This window comes from Dermacentor albipictus, chromosome 9 (genome assembly GCF_038994185.2).
Source record: "Dermacentor albipictus isolate Rhodes 1998 colony chromosome 9, USDA_Dalb.pri_finalv2, whole genome shotgun sequence".
Classification (NCBI taxonomy): domain Eukaryota; kingdom Metazoa; phylum Arthropoda; class Arachnida; order Ixodida; family Ixodidae; genus Dermacentor; species Dermacentor albipictus.
This window is the reverse complement of record NC_091829.1, coordinates 49,528,070-49,555,136: the sequence shown is the minus strand read 5'-3', so window position 1 is coordinate 49,555,136 and position 27,067 is coordinate 49,528,070. Positions and strand designations below refer to the sequence as shown.

Below are 27,067 nucleotides of genomic sequence, written 5' to 3'. Positions count from 1 at the left end.
ATCAACAATAAAGTGAAACTGAAACGGAAACCATTGCCAATCCCCCACTCATCGGTGCGTGCAATATATTGGAGGCGAAGACAACAAAAACAACAATGGGAGTGAGCGGTGACTGCCACAGTTACATTCGAGGCCGCTTGGCTGCCCCGAGCAACGCTAGCTGACGAAGCTGGGACGCATGGGCTTTCACGGGTGATCCTGGCACTTTTTCGAATCCGATCCCCGACAACCGTCCTCGACCATTGGCACCCTGGTGGATGACACCATTCTCGCGCGCGCGCGCGTTAGGCCGCAAAATTTCCTTTTCAACCAATCGCGGTGGCATTGCCAACGCACCAATCGAAGAACCACAATTTCGGCACGTGCGCTGCAAGTGTGCCAGCGAGGAAGAAAACACGTTCGCGCGCTACCCGTAATAAAGAAGAAGAAGACGGTAGTCAAGATGGCTGCCAGCTGGGTGTCTCCTCGTCTGTCCTCCGTCACCTGCCTCCTGCTGGCGCTGGCACTGATTCCTCGTAAGTGACTAGAAAGCTTTCACTGGATCTCGCAGTTGCGATTCAATGCACACGGCCTCCAAGAGGGAGCAGATCGAAAAGAGACAGAACATAGATGAAGCAAGTACTCGAGCAACCCTTACACCAAAGGCAGCGAAGCCAAATAAGCTAATTTTCGCGTCCTTCGATAGTAGATGGGTGTCAAGCCGGGACATTGGAAACGCTTTTCGCTCTGTCCGACCTCGGCGCTTCTTTATTATCCTCTGTTTCTGACGCTTGTTCCTGCATGAAGGGTCAGCTCATGATCTGTAACTCGGGAACAACGTGAAGCGCCGGGACTGAAAAAGACAACACCTTGGTGCATGCGTTACCTTTCTTGTCGCATCGTTTCACGCTGTTCCGAGTTATCAGCAAAGCACCAAGCTCAATTTTCAACCCTTCTGCGCTGTTCACTGCAGCTGGGCTTCTTCAATACCACGCACACTAACGCACGTTGCCGTCACCAAACGAAAACCGCAGCTGCACATCAGCCGAAGCTGGTAAAGAAGTTCCGGACAGGACTACTGGCAGCCAGTAGAGTGGCTTGTGGTGGTTAGCCAAAATAGACCTAATGACCTGGATGCTATTCTGGTGTCGAGCTTAGTCATGTTGTCTTTCCTTGTTTCCTATATCTCCATTCATTTGATCACACTGCTGAATTCGGCCGCATTTCCGTTTTGAGCCAGTCAGAGCTGGCCACATGGCGAGCTTGACAATATGGCGGAAATGGACAGACCCCATCGTAAACTAATTTGCACCCCTTAAATATGAAAAAAAAAGGTGTACACTTCTGTATAATTGTCACCTTTACGGCCTTTTTTGGGTTTAAAGGCGTGAGTTAGAGAGAGGTTTACACCGTTATTTACGTTTAAGAGGAAGCTTTAGCTCGACTGCTCCTATCTAAATACATGTAAACGGAGAATTCGTTGTTCTCGGCAACCACTGTGCCAAATTTGACGAGGTTTGTTGCATTTAAAAAAAAACGTCAAATCTAGTGACAGCTCGTTTCGAATTCTTGAGTTAGGTTGTCAATTTTTTATTTAAGATTGGCAAAAATCGAAAATTTTCAAAAAACGAAACTATTAAGTTTACAACACTGTAACTAAACAACGAAATAGGATAATACAATTCTGTGAATTGTATCTAATAGTACACCTAAAGCGGACAAAATTGATATGTTCCACATGAATATAAAAAAAACTTGTAATAGGGAAATAGATCAACTTTTGCAGAACCCTTGTAACCAACGTAACAAATTCACGTACGATGTAAAATGACATATCGAATTTGTCCGCTATCAATGATCTAATGGATGCCGTTTACAGAACCGCGATATCAGTTCTTGATGCAGAGCTATAAATTTGTTAACTTCGTGCTTCTATTTTTTTTCATACGGTCAAATATTTGAAAATTGTTTTAACAAAATTCATGCCCTAAATCGAAATTCCGCTTCCAACAGTCACTAGAATTTAACTTTCTCTTTCAAATGCAACAAATTTAATTAAAATCGGTCGAGGGGTTATTTATCTCATAAAAAGTTTTTGTGTTTTACATGCATTTGAGTAGACCGTGTCGGAGTAAAGCCCGAGCTAAAGCTTCCTCTTAAGGGCGTAACTTATTTTGCAGTGCAGCGTAGCACCCTTGGCGCCCCATGAGTGGACGCGATGCAGCTAACGAACCGGAAAGGCGGGACTATATGCGAACGAGGCAGAACCAACGTTGACAGTATCGCGTTCGCCTAACAGTGTAGGTTTGGTTTGATGTCAAATAACGATGTCGCGACGTGATACTTTGCAGCTATGAAGGCTAGATGCTTGGTAATGTTGGTGGTTCACGGATAAAATAAGAAAAAGCGCGAGAAACAGAGGCAAACGAAGGCTGTTCAATTGATCTCTATGCGTGGATCAGCCTTTGCTAATTCGTTCAACTTACATTCCAGGGCACTGAAAGCGCAGCGCGTTAGCCGGCAGTCACTTGGTATTTTAAAAATTTAGTGCACTTTACAAAAACTGGATAAAATCAGACAGGGCCGTCATTTTATCATAAATGAAATAATCCGATGTTTAAGCACTAGCATTGAAAGCTTTCTATTAAATATTTTTTCATGGAGATAACATTTAAAAAGTTGACTAAGCAATCTTTGTTAATTAGCCGGCTTAACGGATTGGAATATATAATACCATTACGTACTCCATATGGCTCAGGACAATACCAGCGCAATTTTACATGCGTAGCGCCTCTGTTTCTATTTTTTAATACTTGTCCAAGTTAGCTGAAACACCATGTATATACATGCAATAGTTTCATTAAAAAGCGATTAGAAATTTCGAAAATACTACTTTTTTTTCTATTTGAGTTGTCTCTTCTTAAAACTGTGACCGGATGCCAACGACATTGGTTACTGAACGCGATGCCACTCTTGAAAATCATGCATCTATGTGCCGCTCCATTCACCGGGACGGAGCTGGTTTACACGAGGCATTTCAACTCGTGCCAGCTGGAAACGCGAAAGAATTTGCGGTCTCGTTCGAAGAAAACTGCGCAGAAGCGCATTCAATGCAAGTTCATTCAATGGACTATTATATACAAGCAAAATTACTCTCGCTGCTCCATTTTTTTTTTTACATGACAGCACACGCATAGGTGCACTGTTGCGCCGTCGGGCGACGCCACATGTAATTTTTTACACAACTTTCAGAGCCAGAACCGGGTGCCCGTCTGGTTGACCTCCCTGCCTTTCCTGTCCATGCTCTAGCTGTCTCTCTTTCTCTTAATCATTCTATCTCTATCTCTCTGTCTCTCTCTTAATCTCTCTCTCGCTCTCTCTCTCTCTCTCTGATAGTCAGATTAAAACGAGTAATTCCTTGTTTAAGAGATACAAGCATGCTCGCTTACTTTAATGAACTGTGGCATCCACAGCGGCTTCTCTCGAAGTGGCCAGTGTCGGTTTGGGGCGCTAATTCAACCCCATAAATCGATGAATCAATCAATCAATCATTCAATCAATCAATCAGTCACAGAGGGGGAAGTAAATATACATCGGTACCGACTTCTCCATAATGCACGGGAATGCTTCTCTCGAGGACAAACGTTTTGTCGTTGTTTTCATCTCGGAGTGGCCGGGCCTGTAATCATTTCCAGCCGGGACCGTGCAGGCGCCGCCCAGGCGTTGACCTGCTCGGTGTGCAACTCGGTCTTCGACAAGGACTGCCTCACCTCACCGCAGAATTACGTCAAGGAGTGCGTGGCACCTCCGCAGTACAACAGCAGCGATTACCCGCCCTTGTGCCGGAAGAGCAGGCTCGTGGGCAAGTTGGCCACTTTTTTTTTTGCGAGATGGGGAAGGAACGTCGCGCTGTCATATGATGACACTATATGACACCGCTGCACACCCTTCCCTTCGTAATTTTCTATGGTTAAGTTGATTCACGCTGAACGGATGATACATCGTCGGTAGTAGTGCTATCGCTGGGTTAGAGACGACCGATCAAGCTGCAAATTGTTACCGGAAGACCCACAAAACGCCTGCCTGTAGTTAAGAAACAAGGGGAAGAAGCAGAAATGAAAAACAGAAAGAAGGCGAGAAAGAAAAATACGTGATTCGCCACAAAGGATAAAACTAGGATAAAAAACTAAGTATGACATTAATGGGTAAAATAAGAAACATCAGAAAGATGACCAACCCCTAAAGGGACGCTAAATATATATAGAGAGGACACAGGCCTTCGTATTTATTAGACACAGCTGTCAATATCAGGATATGACTTCTACTTCATGGTGCTGTGAACTGCCCAATCATTTAGTTAATAATAGATCATTAAAGGACAAGCCCTCGGAGGATTTGGACTGAACACCACATTGAAGTGAAGCATGTGATGATCACGTGGGTTAACCGATTTTGTACCCCCAAAAAGCATGGTATACTCTAGCCTCATCTAGCCTAGCCTCTAGCCTCTAGCCTCTAGCCTCTAGAAGTTTATGCATATGCGAGTGAGGTATCCGGTAGGTGTCTTTAATACATCATCATTGAAAACTATATATTCGGCACTCCAGCGCAGCTTGCGCTGCTGGCTGCACTTTGATCGCATTTCGTACCGAGCATGCGGACGCACGCCGGTCCTTCACCATCGCAAGAAGACGCCTGCAAAACTCTCCTTATCGCTGAATAATGGAGTTCTCGGCGATGCTAGATTAAGGAAGTCAAAGGATCGAGTCAGCCTCAAGCCCGTAAAAACTTTTGTTTTGTTTTGTTTCGTAAGGGGAACTCCGTTTGCTGCATGCCTTGTTTCGCAGTGTACAAGCCCGAAATGCCACTGCGGGTGTCGCGCTCCTGCGGCTACCTCAAGGACTTGCACGATAAGGACTGCCGTGATGTTTACCCAACGGGCATGTTCCTCGAGGTGTGCCAGTGCTTCACGGATGCATGCAACGCGGCGCCACCGTCACTGCCCTTCGGCGCCGGCGCCACCTGGCGGACGTGGTGGTGGCCAGCCGTGACCATCATCTTAGCGCTGTTTCAGTGACGCCGAGTAAAACAGCGCGGCCCCCGTGTCAGTGTCGTTGAGTTCTTTGCGCGGACGTAACCACTCGGTTGACGGCGCGGCGACGATGACGCGAGAAAGGCCTCGTTGCTCGTCCCATTATTTGCGCTGTTCGCAATGTCGACTGCTAAACAACTATCCCATCTTCGCGCTCTCGTCCCGCTGGTCAGAAATGAGTGCAGTTGTGAATGAAAAGTCTCAGTTTCGCCCAAAAGACGGAAGCATTGATTGCGATAACGATGTATTACCCAAGTGCACGAGGTAAGATTCGTAGTTCTCTCTTTTTTTTGGCCATGTAGTTGCATTAAACATTCGCCTGCTAATTAGAAAGCGTGGTGTCAAGCGCGCACAAGCAAGTATGAACCGATCTCACCCTATGAATGTGAAGCCACGCTGTCCGTTCACTGTGGCAGAAAGCTAACTACTGTCACGACGTTGGCATTATAAAAGTTGCCAACTTTTCGCTGTCTCTCCCGTGAACAAGTTTTATCACATTTAACAGCTCTGCTTTGCGAAGATTAGTTTGGTGGTATATACTACTCGTTCATAAGAAATTCACCCTAAGTGGTGGGTGGGTGGGTGGCGAAACTTTGTTCTGAACGCCTGCAGAACGGTTAGCCTTCCCCTGTTAGGGAGGCGTTACCGCGACGCGGCCATGACGTCTTCGCGGCGTGTGGCGCCTCTACTTCGGCCGCGGCCGCACTATTCCCTTTGGTCGACCGCGCCTGCCCCTCCTTTGGGGTGGCAGCCTCCCTCCGGTTTCGCTCGGTCGTTGCCTTTCGAGGGCCGCCGAGATCTGCTGGACGGCCTGGGTTTGAACATCTTGGTCATAGCATCTCGTTGCGGCCTCGAGCCGCGGCGGGATCGTTGTTAGTGTTGCAGCTTCATGCGGATTCTTAGCACAGTCCCAAAGGATGTGAGCTGCAGTGGCTCTTTCCTTTCGGCACACACAACACAGATCACTTTCATAAACACTTGGACACACGTGCCTCATCAGCACCGGGGTGAATAACGACCCCGTTTGAAGTTGTCGGTATAAAACCGCCTCCTTACGGGTCAAGCCCGGATGAGGTGGCGGCATAGTCCTTCGATCTAGTCGGTACCATTTCACAATTTCATTGTACGAAGTCATTTTGTCCTTGGTTTCCCACCACCACGACGGGTCGGCTGTAGTAGCAGCGGCACGGTTGGTTAGTCCTCGCGCCGCCGCGTTCGCCGTCTCGTTGTGGTTAGCGTTGCCGCGATCCGACACATCACTGCCCATGTGGGCCGGAAACCACTTTATCACCACACACCGACTTTCACTCGCGAGATCGACCACACGCAGCACACGCGCGGCTTCACCACACACCCTTGCTCTGGCGTAATTTTTCACTGCCGTCCTAGAATCACAGAGCACAGTCGTGCACTCGGGGTCGGCGATGGCCGAAGCAATGGCCACCTCCTCGGCTTGATGCGCCCCTCGAGTCCGCACACTCGCCGCTGTTCTAGTTGCACCGGTCGATGCCCCGACGACTGCAGCGGCGAATGCCTTTCTGTCATGGGGATACTCTGCCGCGTCCACGAACACGGCACCCCTGTCTTTGGCATGGAGATCGATGAGCGCCTTGGCCTTCGCCGCCCGCCGCTCTTTGTGGAACTCAGGGTTCATATTTCTTGGCACCGGACATACCCGTAGCCGTCTACTAATTGCGTCCGGTACAGGCACCTCTGTATTTTCGGGTCCCATTTCCTTTGGTCCCAGGCCTAGGTCACGCAGCACTTGTCTGCCCGTTCTTGTTTCTGATAGCCGCGCGAGCTGAGCGGTCCTCTGCGCCTCGGCGATTTCCTCCAGGGTGTTATGCACTCCCAAGGCCAGGAACTTGTCGGTGCTTGTGCAGTCGAGAAGTCCGAGTGCAGCCTTGTACGCTTTGCGTATGAGCGCATTGATCTTATTGCGTTCGCACTGCCTCCAGTTGTGGAAAGCAGCAACGTATCTAATGTGGCTTATAGCGAAGGATTCCACTAGCCGGGTGAGGCTTTCTTCCTTCATGCCTGCTGTTCTGTGCGACACCCTCTTAATGAGGCGGATGGCCGTGGTGACTTTGGCCGCCAGACGGTTGACCGTCTCGCCGTTGACTCGTTTGCGCTCAATCAGCATCCCCAGCACTCGGATCTTCTCGACAGCCGGGATCATGTGACCACCGCTCGTCTTGATCTTTATTGTGTCTTGCTCTCTCGCAGGCTCGTTGCCTTTCGTCTTCCTAGCTGTCCTTTTCGGAGGAACCACCAACAGCTCAGACTTGCTTGGGGAGCAGACGAGCCCAGACCCGTCCAGCTGCTCCTCGATAGCGTCAACCGCCTCTTGCAATGTATTCTCGATGTGTCCGTCGCTTCCTCCTGGGACCCAGAGCGTTATGTCGTCGGCATAGATGGTGTGTCGGACCCGCGCGACTCGTGAGAGGCGCTCGGCCACCCCTATCATTACAAGGTTGAAAAGCAATGGCGAGATGACTGAGCCCTGGGGGGTCCCGACACTGCCGAGCTTCTTCTTTTGGAGCTGCAGGTCACCGGCGATGATTTCACCGACAAGTACCTCCCGGTCACTCCCACAGACACGCACCCTAAGTGAAATTTTGTTGCCGTGGGCCTTTAAACGTCCCCGTTAGCGTGTCTTCTTCAAACCTGAGAACACATTGACATGAGTGCAACGTTATTGTACGATTAACGCATGAATATGAGCAACTGAGCAAGTTGAATTCTTTTGTTTATTAATGCCACATAGAGCGCTGTCGGCTTTTTCGTCTAGCCCGGGTAGGCTTGATTGTACGTTACACGCAACCTTCAAGTTTGCAAACAAGAAACCTGTGACGTCGCTAGCGCGCTGGCTCATTGGGAGAGTAAAAAAAAAAGGCTTTTTGTGATTTCTCGTTAAGCCTTTTCAATTCATGGCCACAGTAATCTGCACTTGAGTTCTTTTTATTTTCCCTACACGACGATAAAAGGCTGGGGACAAGTAAAACCACACGTGCCTCGCAGAACCACCTGGTTTGCGGTAGGCAGATACTTCCATGACGTCATGACCTGGACGAGCTCCATAAGGGCCCTGGCAACGCCTTTTTCCTAAGCCTCAATAACGCACTGTAGTGCCCGAATAATGAACGAATGCAGGTGACCATGAACTGCATTGAATTGTCTGTTGTTATAATAGACGCAATCAGAAGTTGGCATATAAGAAAAGAAGAAAAACTGCGACAGTCCTTTTTCGTATTTCCTCGCATGCTCGAAGCCGCGGAGAAGTCTCGCGAATTTCGAGTTTTTTTTCTCTGGTAGTTAGGTCTGGCGGCTGTGATTGGACGCAAGATGGCAATGGACGGCAAGAGGAGGTTCGAATTTTTTTTTTTGTCTACGGCCATCTAGCCGTCCAGCAAGCCATCGTTCTCGCTAAACAGGACATCTTCCCGCATCGTCCCGTTGACGGAGCGCCGACTAAGTTTCGTCGGCGAACGCTGCAGGATCCGCCCGCCAGCTCAAGGAATGTCATTAGTGGCGGTAGACCCTTCACAAGAAGAGCCGCCAGCTAAAAAGAGCTCGTTGCCTTCTGGACGTGCATCAATCCCCGTCGAAAAGCTTCCACATGTCCGCAGTTATAGGTGCGGGTCCTGCAAGCAGCACGTGCCCCGTGAACCCAGAGGCTCGAGCACAAGTCTCTCCCCCACTTGCTGCACCACCACTACCACCCCCACCACCGCCAGTTTAAAGTATTTGTACAAAGCTCTATAATAGATTGAAATACGTACACGATAAAAATACCTCGCAAAGGGCCTTTCCTATTACTTATCCAGAGGTAGAAAATCTACATTGATAGCGTGGCGACAGTACTGTGCTCCTGACCGCTGTATTTAACAAAGCTTTTGCACGAGCATTCTAAGAGTCGCTTTAAGTAGCCTGTTAGATGTGGCTGCCAGCAAAACCAATATATATGTGTGTATTTTAACTATGCAATGGTCGATAGCTTAATAACGCTCCTGAACCAGCTGCACTCTCATATGTCGCGTGAACAGAAAAAGAAACTGAAGCAATTCCACTATTGCTGAATCATGCAATGCAAGAAAGAAAACAAGTGCACCGGCACTGAACTCTTTTTATTGCGCGATACACTAATCTCCTCAATATACAGGTTTTACGCTATGATCGAAAGAGGCTATTTACAGATTTACAGACTACTACCGCTTGGCAAGCAAGGCCGCCAGGCCAGCCTTGACCTTTGTGTCATATGTTTCAAAGATGCTGAAAGTGTATGCTGCGATTAAGTAGATGTAACAATGGGAAGCAAAATAACAATTGTGCATTCTTTGTATGTTCGTTAAGCAGCTTCATATATATACTCAAACCGTTTAAGTCAATACTCAATGCGGTTTAAGTATGAGTAATAGCTGCTTTTGAACGCAAATCAGTACAATTATGCAATGTTTCATTTTATGGCATAATGGACAGTTACAGTGCCAACTTATGCTGGTGCTACAGCAACAGTATGTTGCTTTTAAGACAAGTTCATATATTACGCATCATTGCAATTATCCCAAATGAAGTCTATATCAATTGCTGAAACAAGGCTACAGAGTTGGACTTTCTGTGCATTTTTTGGCCGGTAATTAAATATGCTCGCACACAGGGATATGCTCAGAAGAGTGATTGGAGTTTTCACAGTATCATGTCAAGGATTGTAATTTATTTTCCTTAATACACATTTAAATGTCTTCCTCATACTCTTAAACGAATGGGTCATTGGCCATAATTTCAACAGAAGGTAGATGGATTGATACCATTGATATGGTCACTTAGTTTCTTACAGGTAATAAGGCCTCTTGGGCATGATAACACGTTTATAAGTTAGGTATACCACATGAGCCCTCGAAATACCACGCGAGCACTTTGTGTCATGGCACGACAGATATGCACCTCCTAGGAAACAAAACTGAAACTGTAGTTCGAATGAATGCTATCACAGTAAATTATTTAAGGTTAACGCAAAAAAATTGAGTAAAATATGCTATGTCGGTATGCTTGACTTTCATTTTTTTTTTCAGCGAATGAGACCAATTTGCAACTTTTTATGAGGTGAAAGGTTTTAAAAATATGTTTAACAGAGAGATTCCCTGAAAACATTTTATGAAATATAACAAGACAGCATACATATATGGTCATTTTAAAATTTCCCGATCTTTTTCCAAGCCGTCCCTGGCTGTTTTAATGAATATTTTCGGGCAATCTATGACGCCCGCAGCTTAAGTGAAATAAAAAAAATATTGTGGTTTAATGCTTGCCAAGTACTGCCAGTCCATAATATTGAGATAAAACGAATAACACATCGGTCAATTGGCATGCAGTATTAGATACAACTGACTTGAATCCCTTGTTTAATAAAGCTGAGAAGGGCTTGGGCAAGTTCGTAATTGATGGCCACACGAGTACAGCACGGAAGACAAGGACACAGAAACACACACGTAAAGCAAATGCAACAATGTGAGGGAAAGCTATTCAATGAGTTATCTTTGCGGTTCAGTCGTAGTTTTCTATATCATTTGCTCACATCACTTATGCCTCTAGTTAACTTTGTTCACCTCTGGCTAAACACGACATGGCAATATGAATCAGTACTATTATGATGTTTCGTTATATTACAGTATGATAAGCAGTAAGACCACCGTAATGGTCGCCGGTGCCAGCAACGGTACGTTTCTTTTCAAGACAGGTTCATATGACATATGGTGTACTTATAAAAATAAAAGAATGAGAATCCCAAGGGATCCCAATAATAATAATTGCTGAGACAAAGTTACCCGGTCGGGCTGTGCACATTTTTCGGATGTTAATGCAATATGCCAGTGGCGAACGAACATGCTCAGCATACTGACTGCAGTTTTGAACAATCACGTTAAGGATCGCAACTTATTTCCGCTTAGAGCAGCTTACAATGTCTCTTTTCTCATACTTCGAGATGAATACATGTGCCACACTTTCAGTAGAATGCACATGAATGGGGCGTATTGATAAGGTTACTTATCAGCTAAAACATGGTACGATCTCTTAGTTCTGATGATAAGGGTAGAACAAGTGCGACATCCACCAAATTATGTGAATAATCTGTGCATTATCTACTAAGAAAAGACCACCAAATGAATAATCTGGCTTTTTTTTCTTATGTACCGCGCATGTAGTATACAGTCTGTCCAAGACGATGGCACTAAATGCAACAGTAATGAAAACCGGAACACTTATTACGCACAAGGACTTCATACCATGCACAATTGGCACAATGCGAATCGGCGCCAGCAGCTGCCTAGTGATTAACAGCACGTAAACTGCATAACGCCGAAGTATCGAAATGCGCTTAACGTTTTTGAAATAGCCCGAAAGATAACTTCTGCTGCTAAACTGTTTATAAAAGAGACAAAAAAAACAGAAACATCCAACTATCGTCAAACGCAATGCCTTCAGTTTGAAAGGTGTAAAGGTGCTTCAGCGAGCGACTAATTTATTGTTCTCTAACTTTTTCGGCTAAGCTCCCAAGCTGCGAGTGACTGAGCTTATCGCAGGTTTCTAGCTCCAAAAACTTTTGTGGTTGCATATATTTAGATTGGGTGAATCTAGATATTTATTTAAGTCTAGTGTTTTGCTTGCGGTAACTTCCTCAAATTATCTAGATTAGCTGCCACGAACCTTAAAAATACGGCTACCTTTAAACTATAGGAAAACGGCTGCGCACACACTGCTGATGCATGCCCCGCAAACACGGCCTTTCATCCGAGTACGCTAGCATTTATTCGACTATACGTGTTTGTTTGAAAATTCTTCATGCTAACACAATTTCAAAATATATACGTAAAGCGTGTCACGAGAATTTCACTACGCATGCTGCGCAGCATTCGCCATGGCTGGATTGAGCGCCACAAAATGAGATCTACCACAGTGGCTGCTCAACACACACAATCCGCTTAGTGGCAGCTTATTATCAAGTCAAAACATGGTGTACTTTCTTCTTTACGCTCATCAACTATAACGCTCTAAAATCAACAAGCGTGAGCGATCGCTTGCCGTAAAACGTTCCGTATAGTAGAAGCGAGAACGAGAGCGCGTTATCAAATTATGAAAATGACAAACCGATACTATACCCGAGTCGCCTGCGCTACATGCAGCCGGTTCGGGCTACGAAATTCGCTTACCTAATCGTGAGCTATTTACGGAAAACATCTTTGCTAAAACTTGCCGTTCAGTGTAGCTGACGTGTGATGCCACAAAGAAGATACACATACACAGACACCAAGGTTCAGGCATAAACAACGCACCGCTACAAGCGTTTACGTGCATGGCGCACTCGTTGAGAATTCAAATTGACGTGGGCAGATGGCGATGCGCCATTGCGCATGCGCAGGAGCTCCGCGCTCCGTGGGCGTGCGTGCTTTGAGAAGTCTGAGCGCCTTTTCTTTTTTCATTTTTTCTTTCTCTCTCTCTGCGCGCCATGCGCGCGGAACGGGTTGCTTTTCTTTTCCATTTTTCTTTTTCGTTTTCATTGGTGAAGGAAATTCGCTGGCAAGTTGTATTGCAAGCGCTGTCAGCTATCGTATGAAACTGAAACGGCCATGAATGCGCTGTTTGTAAAAGCCGTTACTGGACCCTTCAGGCGCTTGCATTATCGCAAGCGACGATGAAAATACTGTGCATTTGTAGCACATCTTCCAGGGTGCGGCCAAATGAGATACCCACACGTATGTCAAAGAAATCAGTACAGCAATGACGTAGTCATATACGTGGCCGCGCTTACATACCGCCTGCGAAATACTGGGTGGGCTCAGTGAATACGAATGAGAAACGTTCATGAGTTTATAGTGCAGGATATCAGTGAACGAAAAACCACCCGATGTTAGTGATGAAGCCGAGATATGAGGACAATGTGAAATGTATTTGAGAATCGGACGACACACAACGCACGCACCACATGCGCGACATCGATTCATCGCACACTCACAAAGTCTGCGTTGTCAGCTACAAACATTGCAAGTCTGTGCTGTTAGCGTGATGCCTGTTTGGAATCCACTTGTAGCTAAAGTTGGCCTCCATAACATCTATTATCACGATTGGATCGGCCCTTTGCTTTCTTTATTCTACTGCCGCAAAAGTCATGCTATGACAACTGTGAAGACTGTCTTGGGATTGCCGAGAGTGACTACGTAGATCATATCATGCGGTCAACAAATACGGTATACGTGGTATACACTATGTGCATACTAATGCCTACAAATGGGCTCTATAGCAATCTCACCAGTATAGAACTTCAGTGGCTTATATCAAACGTAGCTCCGTATTGTCGACCGGTACCTGTGCTTGGTTACAGCGTACACGGGTTAGGCCGAGTTTAACGACTTTTGTTTGTTGTCAATCTATAGACGGCGTGCAAACCTGAAGCACTAAGAATTTTACAGTATCAGCTCTTTTCATGCACTTCATCTCACGCTTTACCACAATCGGTATACGGGCTGTTCGCACAAGTTAATATGACCTTTGGGGACTTCCCACCCTAAGGCCATTACCGGCGGCGATATAGGAAACCATGGAAAATAATTCGAATTGCAAAGAAATATCCGGGGCGTTTAACTTAATTTGCGCTAGACTTTAATTACGCAAATGCTGCGTAGCAGGAGGGAACCAAGGTAATGTTGCTTGCCATCGCTTGGAGGTATTCAGATTTTGTTTTGCATTCCCCCTGATTAGATAATTACTGGTAATTAATTTCTCAATTGCAATTAGAAGAAAATGCTCAATGATAAAACTGTAGAGCAACATAAGAAACTCCCGATACCGCTTTCTGTTGATCAACACGTGCTCCATAGAAGTGTTTTTCCGAGCGTGAAGAAGCCCGCGACTACACGTAATCTGCCTCTAGCAGCCGGTCGTGCAGCAATATATATATATATATATATATATATATATATATATATATATATATATATATATATATATATATATATATATATATTTAATGTGTGTGTGTGGGTAGGTGGGTGGGTGTAGGTGGGGGTGTACGTAAATGTGCGCATTTGCGTGTTTGTTTGCGTGTTTTAATAGACAAAAAGAAATGGAAACTTTATCGACTTTCGTCTATAGACAGTCTGTAGACTTTGTATCAACAAAAGTACAAATCTATAGAAAGGCAAGGTTGTTTTTAAAAGTCTATAGATTTTCTATAGACTGTCTAAAGAATTTTTTGTAAGGGATGTGTTCCTGGCGTAGGCCAGCGCACACTTAAGGTCACGTTGACGGGCTGCTGATGGTTCAGTGGGAAAGGGGAAGGCCACGACATAGGTATAGCTGTATTGTGTCAGGTATGATGGTGACTGAACGCGGTAGCAAACGCTGGCGTTATGCGGTGACTCGAGCAGATCTCCAGAGAGGAATGTTGCGAGCACTTGGAAATCGAGGAAGACCTCCGCAACTTGTGAGGAACCACTTTATTCTAACTCATCCCAAGCCACAACGACAGAGAAAATGCTACTCGTGTTGACGATGATATGCGGAGATAAAGAAGCTGAAACCAAAATATTGCGCTCCTGCTATTATGAATAATCCGTAAGAGGAGGCGCGAAAAACGATGTAGGACCGATCGTAAACAGCCAATCAGTGCAATACGTTTTGCCAGAGCTCATCTTTGCATTACACTGTATGAATCCCTAACAGTGCGCGTGATGAACAAAAGGTTGTAACTTTCTCAGCCCACAGTAATGTGAGGTTGTTCTGTCGTGTGATTTGATTATTCTTTTGCTGTGTCTGTGCTTAGAATACCATCTATTACAACCCGATGTAGACACCCTATTAGCTGGTGTTAGGGTTCGGACCCTGCGTGATATCTCACTTATTTTAAAGATTGCTTCATGTAACCTCAGATTTTTAAATCCTTGCGTTTGCTGACTCCCTTCAGTGTCTTGAAATGCACACGCATATTAATTGTGCGTTCGTTAAGGAGCTTTGACGAGTGTACGCTTTCTTCTACAATGACCTTCCCACGTCAGACGATCGTTTGTCAAACCCTTGACTAGCAGCCTAAATAGTAAGGCTGCAGTTCACTACCCTAAATTTGTGAGCTTATCAAAGTCGCTGAGCGACTTCGATACACGTTTTCCATCATGGTTGATCAAGTTACGCCACTCGTGTTCAATAAACATTTTCCCCTTAGTAAGTTATTTCGAACGATGCCGGGCAATTTCCACAACTTCGTTGTTTTTCTGTTTTGGCTGCAATCTCTTTATAGAAACCATGTCCACTTGAAAACTTTGCGGTCACGAATGCTGACAAGGAAAGCACAAGCCTACACGTAAAAGAAAGTCCCATTTTAATTTTTTTTTAATATATGGGCCCTAAATTTCCGTCAGCAAGTTAATATCTGAGAAACAATGAATGTCACTGGTCATTCGGGAAAACGTATCGTTAGCGGCTTGCCGTTTATGACCGCTCATAATGAATGACGGCAGAACTTGTAAAGGTAAACTCTTGTTATTACATCCACCACTACATAAAAAATATATACCTGTATTGTTCTCTGCCGCTCGCGTTTTTGCGTGTTTGAATTTGGACGTTGGTGTCTTCTTGAAAAAGGGCACGCAAAAGTGCGTATTACCATCCCAGGAAAAACAGCGTGGAAATAATTCCTCAGTGGTATATTGACGTGTGCTTGGCCTATGGACATTGTTGGTTCAACGTAAAAGGCCACTACAGAGCAAGATTAGATAAGTTTAGACTTATTGGTATTATTATTCCTATTATATGGCACGGAAACATATAAACACACGAAGGAAACAGGGCCCAACTACTCTGTTTTTTTTTTCTTACGCAGACATCCCAATGCTGGTACGCTAGCGTGAGATGACGGATTTAAACGTATTTGCTGGTGTTTTGGCGGTTGTACGGACATATAATTCTCTCAGCCTGTCAAGTTCAGTCAATGGGTCCTTTAGAATACACTGTGGTGCATCATTTATCGATAAAGAAATTAACTAGACTCAAGCAGACGCCGTGTCAAACCGGAAGGTCACGGCCAACTGATGCCGTCCTCGCCCGTTTCTAACACGATAGTGTTTCGTGTTTCGTTCGAAAAATATCTTATCTACCGAAAATCTGTCCAGTGCCCGTGCGTCACACAAATCCGCGTGATGCGATCTCTTTTGTGTTTACACCTATAGTGGTTAGGAAAGTAGGCGTAGAAAGGTTGGATAGGTTCGCTTTCTTAAAAGGATTGCGCTCTTGAGGCCTTACACTTGCTGCAGTGGGACATTTAGGCATATTGGGGCATAATTTGTGTTATCACTGAGTAATTTCGTAGAAAACTGCCTGTGTGGGCATCGAGGAGGGTAACTGCGCCTATAGGCTGCAAATACAGGGTCGCCACTGAGAGCACAAAGCGAGCATTCGTCGCCTACGGGTGGTATAAACACGGAGTGGTTTTTGCTGCTGCCCTCTGGACACTCTGGGATGATGCCATGCCGTAGCGTTCCGCTACGTCAAGAAGGGGATGTTAGGACTAGTAAAGCCGGCGACCTTTATAAGCAAGCATGGAGCCGAAAACATTGACAAGGAAAGCGTTGAAAAAATGATGAAATGATGAAGCACCCGTTAGAATCAATGCGCGTGCATCTGTAGAGTCTCAAGAGGTCCGGCTGTTAAAGGTGCCCTGAATGGGCTCGTCGCGTTGGAGCGAATTATCACTGCTCTTTGCATAATGCAAGGACCTGTCTCAGCACCTGCGCTGCCCACGCAGCTTACACACAAGATCCTTCGTTGCACATTTTGGTGAAGCTTCAGTCGGATTTGTGACTCCAGCCAAGTTCAGCAAGGCGGTTGACACTTCCGAATGACTTCATTGGACTTCGCTGAGAATAAGAATGCTGAACTTGCCTTCATAGTTCTGCATCCATCTTTTATGTCAACATGATCCCCCATACAACCTTCATGTCCCCGTTCCACCCTTACCCTGTGAAGCTGTGAAGAACAGCAGGCTAGAGCACGGCAGCCCAGGTTGACTTCTCTGCCTTCCTTCAAATTGATTTTCTCCTGCTTGGGTCAATTAGTCGGCGTAATAAGAGTTTAGATCAATAGACTTGCCCCAGATAGACAAACTAGAGAAGTGGGCAAGGAATAATATTCGCACTAAAAGTAATGTGAGTTTCGATTGCTCTTTTATTTATTTCCCGCCGTAGTAGTCCGATGGCTACGGCGTTGCGCTGCTGAGCTCGAGGGAGCGAGTTCTACGGAGGCCACGGCGGCCACATTTTGATGGGAGCGAAATGCAAGGGCACTCGTGCATCGTGCGTTGTGTGCACGTTAGAGAGCTCCAGGTTGTCAACACTGACATGCAGTCCTTCACCGCGGTGTGCATCATAATCAGATCGTGATATTGACTCGTAAAACCACATAGCTGAACTAAGAACCAATCCTCAGACATGTTTAGACGCTTCACAAGAATCCACATCAACCCTTCGTGGTCAAAAGACCTACTCAGGAAAAAGCTACCCCATTGTATCACGCTACAGCTAGGCCCGCCTACACATGGGCAAGAATCAGATGTATGCATTAAGAGACAATGCCGGCAATATCGTTACTAATATAGATGAGATCGTTCAAGTGACTGAGGAGTTCTATAGAGATTTTTACAGTACCAGTGGCGCCCACGACGATAATGGAAGAGAGAATAGTCTAGAGGAATTTGAAATCCCACAAGTCCCGCCGGAAGAAGTAAAGAAAGCCTTGAGAGCTATGCAAAGGGGGAAGGCAGCTGGGGAGGATCAGGTAACAGCAGGTTTGTTGAAGGATGGTGGGCAGATTGTTCTAGAGAAACTGGCCACCCTGTATACGCAATGCCTCGTGACTTCGCGTGTACCGGAATCTTGGAAAAACGCTAACATAATCATAATCCATAAGAAAGGGGACGCCAAAGACTTGAAAAATTATAGACCGATCAGCTTACTGTCCGTTGCCTACAAAGTATTTACTAAGGTAATTGCAAATAGAATCAGGAACACCTTATACTTCCGTCAACCAAAGGACCAGGCAGGATTCCGTAAAGGCTACTCAACAATAGACCATATTCACACTATCAATCAGGTGATAGAGAAATGTGCGGAATATAACCAACCCGTATATATAGGCGTGGTTATTAAAGGCTAAATGATCCGCGTCACAGCATTGCGCCTTATGGGGTGAAATAGTTGACGTGAAACATTTTGCCTGGTTGTGCCCAGTGTTTGGCGTGGAATGGAAGGCGTTGCTTCAGGACCGACAGAAGAAAGGAATTTCACAGGTCGCTTTCAAGACCTAGTGTTCCCCAAAGAACCCGAGTAATCAGGAAATTAGCTTTACGCCTGTTGACTGCCTTCCTCCTAATAACAGTGTTAACCGACGTTTGGCAGCACACCAACGTTAACAACGCATCACATGCTCAGGCGGCGCGATACTGGCCGTACATGCTAGGCTAATCGCACCCGATTGAATACTACAAAGTGAATCGAAAAATACGTAACAAATTGCTATAACATACCGCTTTAGGAGGAAAATTGATTGGTATCAAGCATAAAGCCTTTCATCGCTGGCAAGCAGTCCGGTTTGTTGACGTTGATGTTGTTTTTTTTCAACATGGCGCATATTCACGAGGCGGATTCGCCACTCAAATAAGAAGTTTAATAAAGCAAACAAATGAGAACAAATAAGTACAATGAAAATAGTAAGAAAAGCAAGGTAATAAATATATTTAATGAGAACATATAATAATGAAGATTTTGCGACTGCCAGTCAACTTGAAAAGAAGACGCAATAGGAGAACGGCCTCGCGAGGCTCGTGCTCGCCTTCACAGAAGAAGAAAACGTCACGCGGAGTGCGGCCGCGTTCTGCCCCGCTGGAACGTCTGGAAAAACCCAGCCCCCGGTCGCGCCATGGAGAAGAGCCCCTTCACCGCCAGGGACTTCGTGGTGGAGAGCGTCCTCAACTACTTGGAGACCGAGGAGCTCTTCACATGCGCCGAGGTGAACCGGTTGTGGCAGGCGGTCGCCCTGTCCCTGCTGCGAAGGAAGCTGGTCTCCATCTCCGTCTGCTGCACGCCGGTGAGCCCCGTCGTTTTCGTTTCTGCGACCAATTCTCCACCGATACGCGATTAAGCAATCGACGGATATGTATACCAGAATGACTTCGTTTTAGAGCCACTCAGGTGAGGCCATTAGCTGGTTGCGGGTGCACTTAATTAGCTCGAGTACATTGTTGGAGCAGCATTGTCAATGCCAGTTTTAGAGTATGTGAAGTAGCATATCAGTATCGGGCCTTCGAAGTATCAGTGTTGTAAAGTATTTAAAGTATTGGCGACCCTGCCCCAACCACTCATCATTTTTTTTTTTGTGTGTGTGTGTGTGTGACAGCACCCACTGGTAAGTTTTGAGCGTCAGAGCGCAGCATCTGCAATGCACAGCTGAATTCCAGGTCATATTGTGTAACTGTATTTGGAGCACTGGTAGCACGTATGCAAGTTCGCAGAAATTGCATGCAGCACAACAAACGCGAGTACGCTTTCGCAGGACTCGGAGCGGGCTACCCCCGCCTCAGCACTGGGCAGCTCGCACGTTTCGTTGACATCTTCTGCTCCAAGTTTTCGCGCTTCCGAAACATCGCGCGCATGGCAGGACTGCGACCATCGCTGGTTTTCCTCTCCCACCACGCCGATCTCGGCGAGGACAAGCGAGGTACGCAACTTATGGCGCCGCGGGAGTGCTGCAATCCAGACCGCTCCGGAGCTTGCCATCGGAAGCGTCGTGCTTAATGCGGCACGCTGATTGCTGCGTTGCCTGTCAGCCAAGGAAAGAAATACAGGAACTACATAAGCAAAAAAAATGTGTTATTACTGCACTCTGTTTTTCACAACGTACCGAGCTAAAACGGAGTTAACAATGAAACCCAAGAACCTTAGGGCCGCTATAACAGTCTTGTAACAGAAAAATCGTAGTCGTAGCTCTGAGACAGGAAGACGGCTCCGTTGACAAAAAGGGAGGGAGGGCAGCTAGTGTTTTATTTAGATTAATACGAGGCTAATTAGACAGACCTAGTGCGCACCCGTTGTCAAGACGTCGTCCTAAAGTTGTCGCCTCTCCGTTTGATGCCGCTGTCGTCGCGCCGTCGTCTTGGTCACGTGGTTGTGATTCCGTTGTGATCACGTGGTCTATGGCGTACAGCCGTCCTCGTGGGGCCGCCAACTCTATTGTCGTAACACCGGCTGAGCTAACACTATCGTCGTTAGTCATCGTCGTCACGCTGTCGTGTCATCTGTACAAAAACACGCCGAAGATTTTCTTTATTTTATTTAGAATACTGTAAGCCTGTACGGTATGTTATAGGGGCGGGGGGGGTAGCATATACAATAGACTAATCTCTGTCATTGATGAAAATACAAAACATCACGAGGAACAGCGATAATAAACACAACTCATTAAAAATACAATACCAAATTTCGTTCAAGCGCAATCAACCATCAGCCCCACTGAAAACTTCGGGACCAAGCCTATTTCTCTAAACTATAGTGCGAACAAGGAATGAATAATCGCACAGATCAAGTCGTGAGCTGTAGGAAAAAAAAGAAAGACATCGCAATAGTTGATGTGAGCAGAAATTATTCCCGGTGGGAGCAGATATAACGTTGAGTCCGAGTTAAATTTACCGTTTAACAACTGATAAGGGATTTTTGACGATCTATTAATCTCCGGACATTTAGCGTTTGTAGTCCTGCTCTTGTCAGCAGGGCTATTGTGGATTGCGTTCGTTTACAGGAAGAGTAAATAAATGTAAATAAATCTTGCTGCTGATGTCTGAACAAGTTGATGTTGATCGATTTGGTATTACTGGTGAGGATCCCAAGTTACTTTAGAATATTCCAAGGCATAGCGTATGATTATCTTGTAAGCTTGAAGTTTCACCCCTGGGGTAGTAGCTTGTAGGCTTATTTTCAGAAGGGCAAGTTTACGTAGGGCTACTCCGCAGGTGTTATCGATGTGGTCTTTCCACCTTAGGTTATCTGTGACTCTTACACCAAGTTATGTAAGTTCTTTTTGAGTGTTTTATTTCTTTACGGCTCACAGCGTACATGGAGCACCAGTCAAATATCATCTGCAAGGATTCCTTAAGAAAAACTTGATCGTTGACGCTTTGAACACAACAAAACAGCAGTCAGCCGTCGGCAAATAATCGCACTTCCACATTTGGAATCAGCTCGTTGGGAATAGTTAAATACAGCAGAAACAAAACGCGGCCCCAGTTTCGAGCCCTGAGGAAACCCCGAAGTGGCAGGCGATCTAGATGAACGTTCACTAGATATTTTAACGAATCATTGTCGTTACTAAGATATATGCTTCAATCCATCTGATGATTTGTACGTTGATGAAGCACAGTGGAAAAGAAATGCGTGCCACTACTATCAAAAATTTTATTGACGCTAGCCAATATACTGGATTTATTTTTGAGGCATACAGCACAATTATAGTTCATGAGCTGGGTTACCTTCAGAGGCAGTCATTACTTGCGCAAGAAATCGACATGCATAATCAACTAATTATGAAGAATTGCCTGAAAACTTTTAATAACTTTACAGCACATAATGCGATTTACGAATTGTAGTGGGTGAGTAGGCAAGGCTTATCTAATTGGAAAGAATTCTCAGGAAGACATGACTTTCGAGATATTCATCCCCTTAGCGGGTGACGAAATGCAGTGGCGCTCCAGTTACTTTTGTGCTTCAGTGCATTAAATTGTGTTTGTAAGTCGAATATATGTGAAACAGTGCATCGAAACCAGTGCGATACTGGGAATTCATTTTACGTCGATATGCCTTGGAAACTCAAGTAGAATTTGTAAATTGCAATATGTACCATAAGGTAATGAGTAGAAGCTTTTAGTTTAATTTTTGATTTTTCGGGGAAGTAATGTCCTCCTCTTCGAGTAATCCACTTCAAAGATTACAATTGCGCAATTTTAACTGGCAATTTTTAAAAAAATTGTTTATTCCATTGAAGAACACCGCGTAGTTCAGGAGTACGTTTAGTGTCTCCGTTTTTCTCTGCTGCCCATGCGAGTTATCTTACTTAGGCACTCATCTTCGATGGTTTCTACAACTTTTTATATTGTGGTGACGCCTGTCAAGAAATCATTACTATGATGATTGTTTGCTGACATATAAGTGACGCCTTGAAACCCATATGGAGCAACCCTTTACGGTTATTATGGCACAACGGTTGCGGGAATCTGTACGGAACAAAGCGAATACACAATCGACTCATTTTCGTTTGAAAGGTACGCCATCGGAACCATCGCATACTCAAGAAAAGCTATGTACAGGCGTGATAATTAACGAAATTGAAAATACCGGTATTTCCAATGAGTGCATTTTACAGCCGTCCGATCCATGTGCATGGTTTCTCTGACGTCTTTGCAGTTTCGCAGCATTCAGCTGCGTGCTAGTATTTGTCATTGAGATGAGTTGTTCTTCATTGGAAATTTTTATCTGTCGAGGAAAAACTCGACGCGGGTAGTTCCCGTGAAGTATGAACATTTGGTGGAACATGATGGGTGTGACGTTAAGGAACAAGAAAAAAGCAGATTGGGTGAGGGAACAAACGCGAGTTAATGATATCTTAGTTGAAATCAAGAAAGAAGTGGGCATGGGCAGGACATGTAATAAGGAGGGAAGATAACCGATGGTCATTAAGAGTTACAGACTGGATGCCAAGGGAAGGGAAGCGTAGCAGGGGGCGGCAGAAAATTAGGTGGGCGGATGAGATTAAGAAGTTTGCAGGGACAACATGGCCACAATTGGTACATGTCCGGGGCAGTTGGAGAAGTATGGGAGAGGCCTTTGCCCTGCAGTGGGCGTAACCAGGCTGATGATGATGATGATGATGATGATGATGATGATGATGATGATGATGATGATCATTTGAACAAGCACAAGAACTGCTGTCCCCGCGCAGTGGTGGAGCGCCTGCGCGAGTTCCTGCCCCCGGACTCAGTCATCGTGTATTTCAAGCTGGAGCTCGTCCCAACCGTGAACGACACCGAGGAGGCCACGCACGAGGGCATCTTCGGCGAGTTCCTGTTCCGCGTCGAGGACGACGCATCCGCGAAGGCGCCAGCCACCACCTCCGAAGAGGCCGATGACCAGCCGTGGCAACAACCAGATGGCGCCATCCCCGGGTGAGTAGACATGGTAATTACCGCTATGCCCTCTGTGGAGCCCCAAATAACTGAGCCTGATGTCTCTCAAATAGTCGCAGCCCAGTGGATGATGCTACTGTGGAAGAAAGGGACCAGTACCGTATCTACTCGATTCTAACAGGCACCTTTCTTTCTCCAGAATAATGGCCTGTGCGTTAAAATGGGGTACGAAACGAAAAATGCAATAGGTGGACAGCTATAGCCATTAGAGTTCGAAACTGCCGTAATAAAATCCACGCGTATTTTGCAGCCAGAGAGGAGCGGGGGGGGGGGGGTAGATAGGGTTGGTGGTGGCTGCGACGTCATGTATGTTGGAGCCGTAAGCTCGTTAGGCTGCGATCGTCGGAAAGTTGCTTCAGAAATGCAATATTTAAAATGCCATCGAGGGAACCGAACCTGAGAAGCTACTGTATATTGATAAGGGGGCGTCCCACATCGACGATGACCGATCCCTTGCTCGCGGTGACTGTAATGCAATAAAATTTATCTTATCAAATTATAAAGATTGTTACTTTCTCATCTGCAATGAAAATCTGGCTAGTTAGGCCAATGTACGCGTTGCATTCAAGGGCACGATAGAATAAATGGTCGTGAATCTAGAAAATACGGTACTGGTGGGTCGGCCGCCTGAAGCGATCCCGAAGTCTTGAAAGGATCGTTGTTGTGACGCGCGAGATTACCACCAAAGACAACTAGGTATTGCTGATACCGGTGCCGGGTATTTCATTCATCTATGCATCTGCTACATCTGCTAAATCACAGTGGGATTAGCTATTCTATAGTATGTGCAGAAATGTTGCTGGAAAAGCATGCGAAAAAGAGCTTGCGCTGTATTTAGCTACTCAGAATGCCTTTTATTCGTAACGCAGAATACTAGGAAGCAAAGCAAGTGTAATGAAGTATACAACTATAATGGGACTCATTCGCAAACTGCTTGAAATGCACATTTCGCAAAAATACATGCACAATGCACAAATACAACAAGGCTTCCAATCCTCGCTACATCACTTTGTATGACGGGATGTTTCAAGCTTTGAAGACCTGCGGGTTTCTGTTTGTCAGCAATAGTATCTGCCGCAACGCAGCTGTTAACCTTTGTGAGAACTTCAAGGAGCATATCAGAACTTGCGTAATGTACCTCCATGCAGATTCATTTACACTCCACGTCTGGCACACTAATATCTGGCTAGGATCCACACTCGGACAGCAGCCAGTAGGGTTTCGAACTCGCTCCATACCTGCGGCTTCGAGTGGGATGAATCCTTGAAGCCGCCAGAGGCCTTGGCTTCTTTGCAACATTCAGAAAATTATTGGCCGATCTTAGTAGCTTATGATGCTGGCTGTTCACTAATGTAACTATTTTATTTGCCTTAAAGCAGTAAAAACATATTATGCAACAGGCAGGCATCAGGCGTCAGTAACAAAAAAAAATTAGGAGCGTAGTTGACTAGCTATAGCCTGCTTCGACGAAAGGTACATTTGTGCGGCGAAGTGGATAACACGTCTGACTTCACCCACTTGAACAGGGTGCGCCGGAACGGACAAACCTTCTTGAAAGACTTTACAAGACGACTTTGAGGTCATCTCTGCAACAGACTAAAGAGACTTTACAAAGGGACTAGTAGGTAAGTATGTTGACCAAATAGCCAACTGGTTCAATACTGTTGCAGGCCGTCGTGGTGGCGCCCACGGGTCCAAGAGACGCAGTCCGTGCCGCCATCGGGCCTTGCTACAGACCTGCCCGGGCCGTCCACCGCAGTGGCACCGCTGTGCCCGTGGCCTCGCCGTCCGCGCCTGGCGCCGGGCGGCGAGCGAGGTGCGTTGTTTCGCAACGTGCTCCCGGGTGTGCTCGTGTTCCAGGCGCTGCACGTGACCGCGGCTAACATCGAGGGCAACGCGGTCACGTCGTTCTTCACGGAGGAAGCCACCGGCAGGACCATGCAGGTATCGGCAATCGGGACGAATGGTGCACTTCAATAAATGGTTCCGTTGAATATTCCATCCGCCCGAAGAGATGTCTTAAGATGGTCGCCAACAATGAGCAAGTGACGGTCACGCCCCGTACGCGCAAAGAGCCAAGATCGCTTGTAGTGGGTACGACGGGGAGCTCACAGCTCTAATGGGGTAGCTGCACAACAGTGACTTATACTAAAGGGCAGGGACTTCACTCAGTTTCTGCAGAGTAGTTGCTTGCTAACATTACCGGCTAGATCACTACCATGTTACAACTCGTAAACGGCTGAAAGTACGACGAGCTGTGGGCAATATGTTTCTTTCATTTCGCTCCTACCTCAGCCTCGGACCCTTTATTAAAGCTGTTAATCATATAAGGGTGCTTGTGTTAGCACCCTAAGGTTGCTTATCTGGCGACAAACTGATTTACACACCTAAACGTGATAAGATGTTTGGTCTGAGCGCCCTAACTCAAGCGCACGGACGCATTAAACACTGACTCTTGGCAATTGTTGTTGCGAGATGCAACGAAAACACCCGCCCATTTCGGTTGTACCGCTTCCTGGCAGGTGACGTCGGCGGCTGTCTTCAGCGTCATGCCGAGCAGCCAGCTGGAGCCGCTCATGGGCCGGCTGAGCGAGGAGTTAGGCTCGACCGACGACGCCATCGCCGTGGTGTTCCCGCGCAACCAGGACGAGGTGCTCGGAGAACTGGAGGCGTTCGAGCGCGACTTCCCCTCCGTCCCGGCGCTGGCGAACCAGGCCACCGAATTCAACGTGGACGGCCAGTACGCGCCCATGAGCAGGCTCAAGGTGATCCTGCTGCTCATCAAGCTGCTCGACTGAGCCCGGTGAGCGGTGTACGTGCAGGCTGTGACATCTCGGTAGTCGCGCTCTAAATGTGGTGGCGTAAATCTGCACATTTCCCATACTTTTCCTTTTACAGTTAGACCGCGCCTTTTGACTGCAAACAACGGCGATCACCCTCGCGTACTTGGACGTTATCGCAGTTTTCAGTGTCGCGAGACAACTATTCTATCACATTCTGCGAATCAAAAATGCACCTGCGTTAAACATGCCGTAACGTCACTGCTGGTGTTGCACTTACATAATTTAAGCGGAAACAAATTTTACTTCATTTTACTCGCATTTCAACTCTTCATGTTGGCACTATTTTAGACAAACTGCCATCGTTTAGGGTATATTAATTGCCATTAGTTGCCAATATTTATCGTTTTGCAAATAGACTCACCTTATATGCAAACCGTTACACTTCTGGTCATATTGTCCAGCTGTTTTATATAACGCTCGTGCGGTTTACCTCCCAGAACAAAGCGATATTGTGCTCCGATAAGAAGTAGAATAAACTGCCATGGTAAACCTGAGTAAACAAAGTTAATAACGTGTGCTCATTTCGTGAAATTTGAGATGCCCTCGTAGGCTAACGTGGTCAGCTGTGGAGATAATTTTTCGAATAAACAAGAATGAAGGTTCAGATATACTATATCGCCCACTTTTAATGACGTAAGACGTAGTGTAGGGGGAGGGGGGGGGGGGGGACTTACAGTGGCCCTCCGGTTCACCCGGTTTTTCTTAATCAAAATCTTACCAATGGTCCTTTCTCTACAGGTATCGCAAGCGAGACAGAGCTTGGTCACCAGGCCCTTCTCCACCCACCGACCACGCCATCGAAACTGAATTGTATATAATATGTAAATTAGATATTACCATAAAGAGCGCCTTATTTGCCCCACTCATCGGCGACGTTGGATC

General features: G+C 46.1%; 1 protein-coding gene and 1 long non-coding RNA gene across 5 annotated transcripts; one reads left to right on the top strand and one right to left on the bottom strand.

Annotated features, from left to right (window-relative positions):
• The first annotated feature begins 386 nt into the window (after positions 1-386).
• On the top strand, positions 387-27,051 carry LOC135911940 (uncharacterized). Of its 4 annotated transcripts, none has more exons than XM_065444296.1 (9): positions 387-515; positions 3,689-3,841; positions 4,827-5,335; positions 18,952-19,198; positions 19,664-19,828; positions 23,099-23,321; positions 25,013-25,286; positions 25,865-26,145; positions 26,924-27,051. In XM_065444296.1, exons 4-8 carry the CDS (start codon positions 19,111-19,113, stop codon positions 26,138-26,140), a joined length of 1,026 nt encoding a protein of 341 aa, XP_065300368.1. In that variant the 5' UTR covers positions 387-515; positions 3,689-3,841; positions 4,827-5,335; positions 18,952-19,110; the 3' UTR covers positions 26,141-26,145; positions 26,924-27,051. The 4 variants fall into 4 exon arrangements, with proteins under 4 accessions (XP_065300368.1, XP_065300364.1, XP_065300366.1 ...); XM_065444292.1 differs by having other exon boundaries at positions 18,890-19,198; XM_065444294.1 differs by having other exon boundaries at positions 18,890-19,198; positions 25,865-26,154.
• Positions 8,237-18,731, bottom strand: LOC135911923 (uncharacterized). Its single transcript, XR_010567505.1, has 2 exons — positions 18,639-18,731; positions 8,237-8,715 (listed from the first exon to the last, which is right to left on the bottom strand). It is a non-coding gene; the product is annotated as an uncharacterized lncRNA (long non-coding RNA).
• Positions 27,052-27,067: the final 16 nt, after the last annotated feature.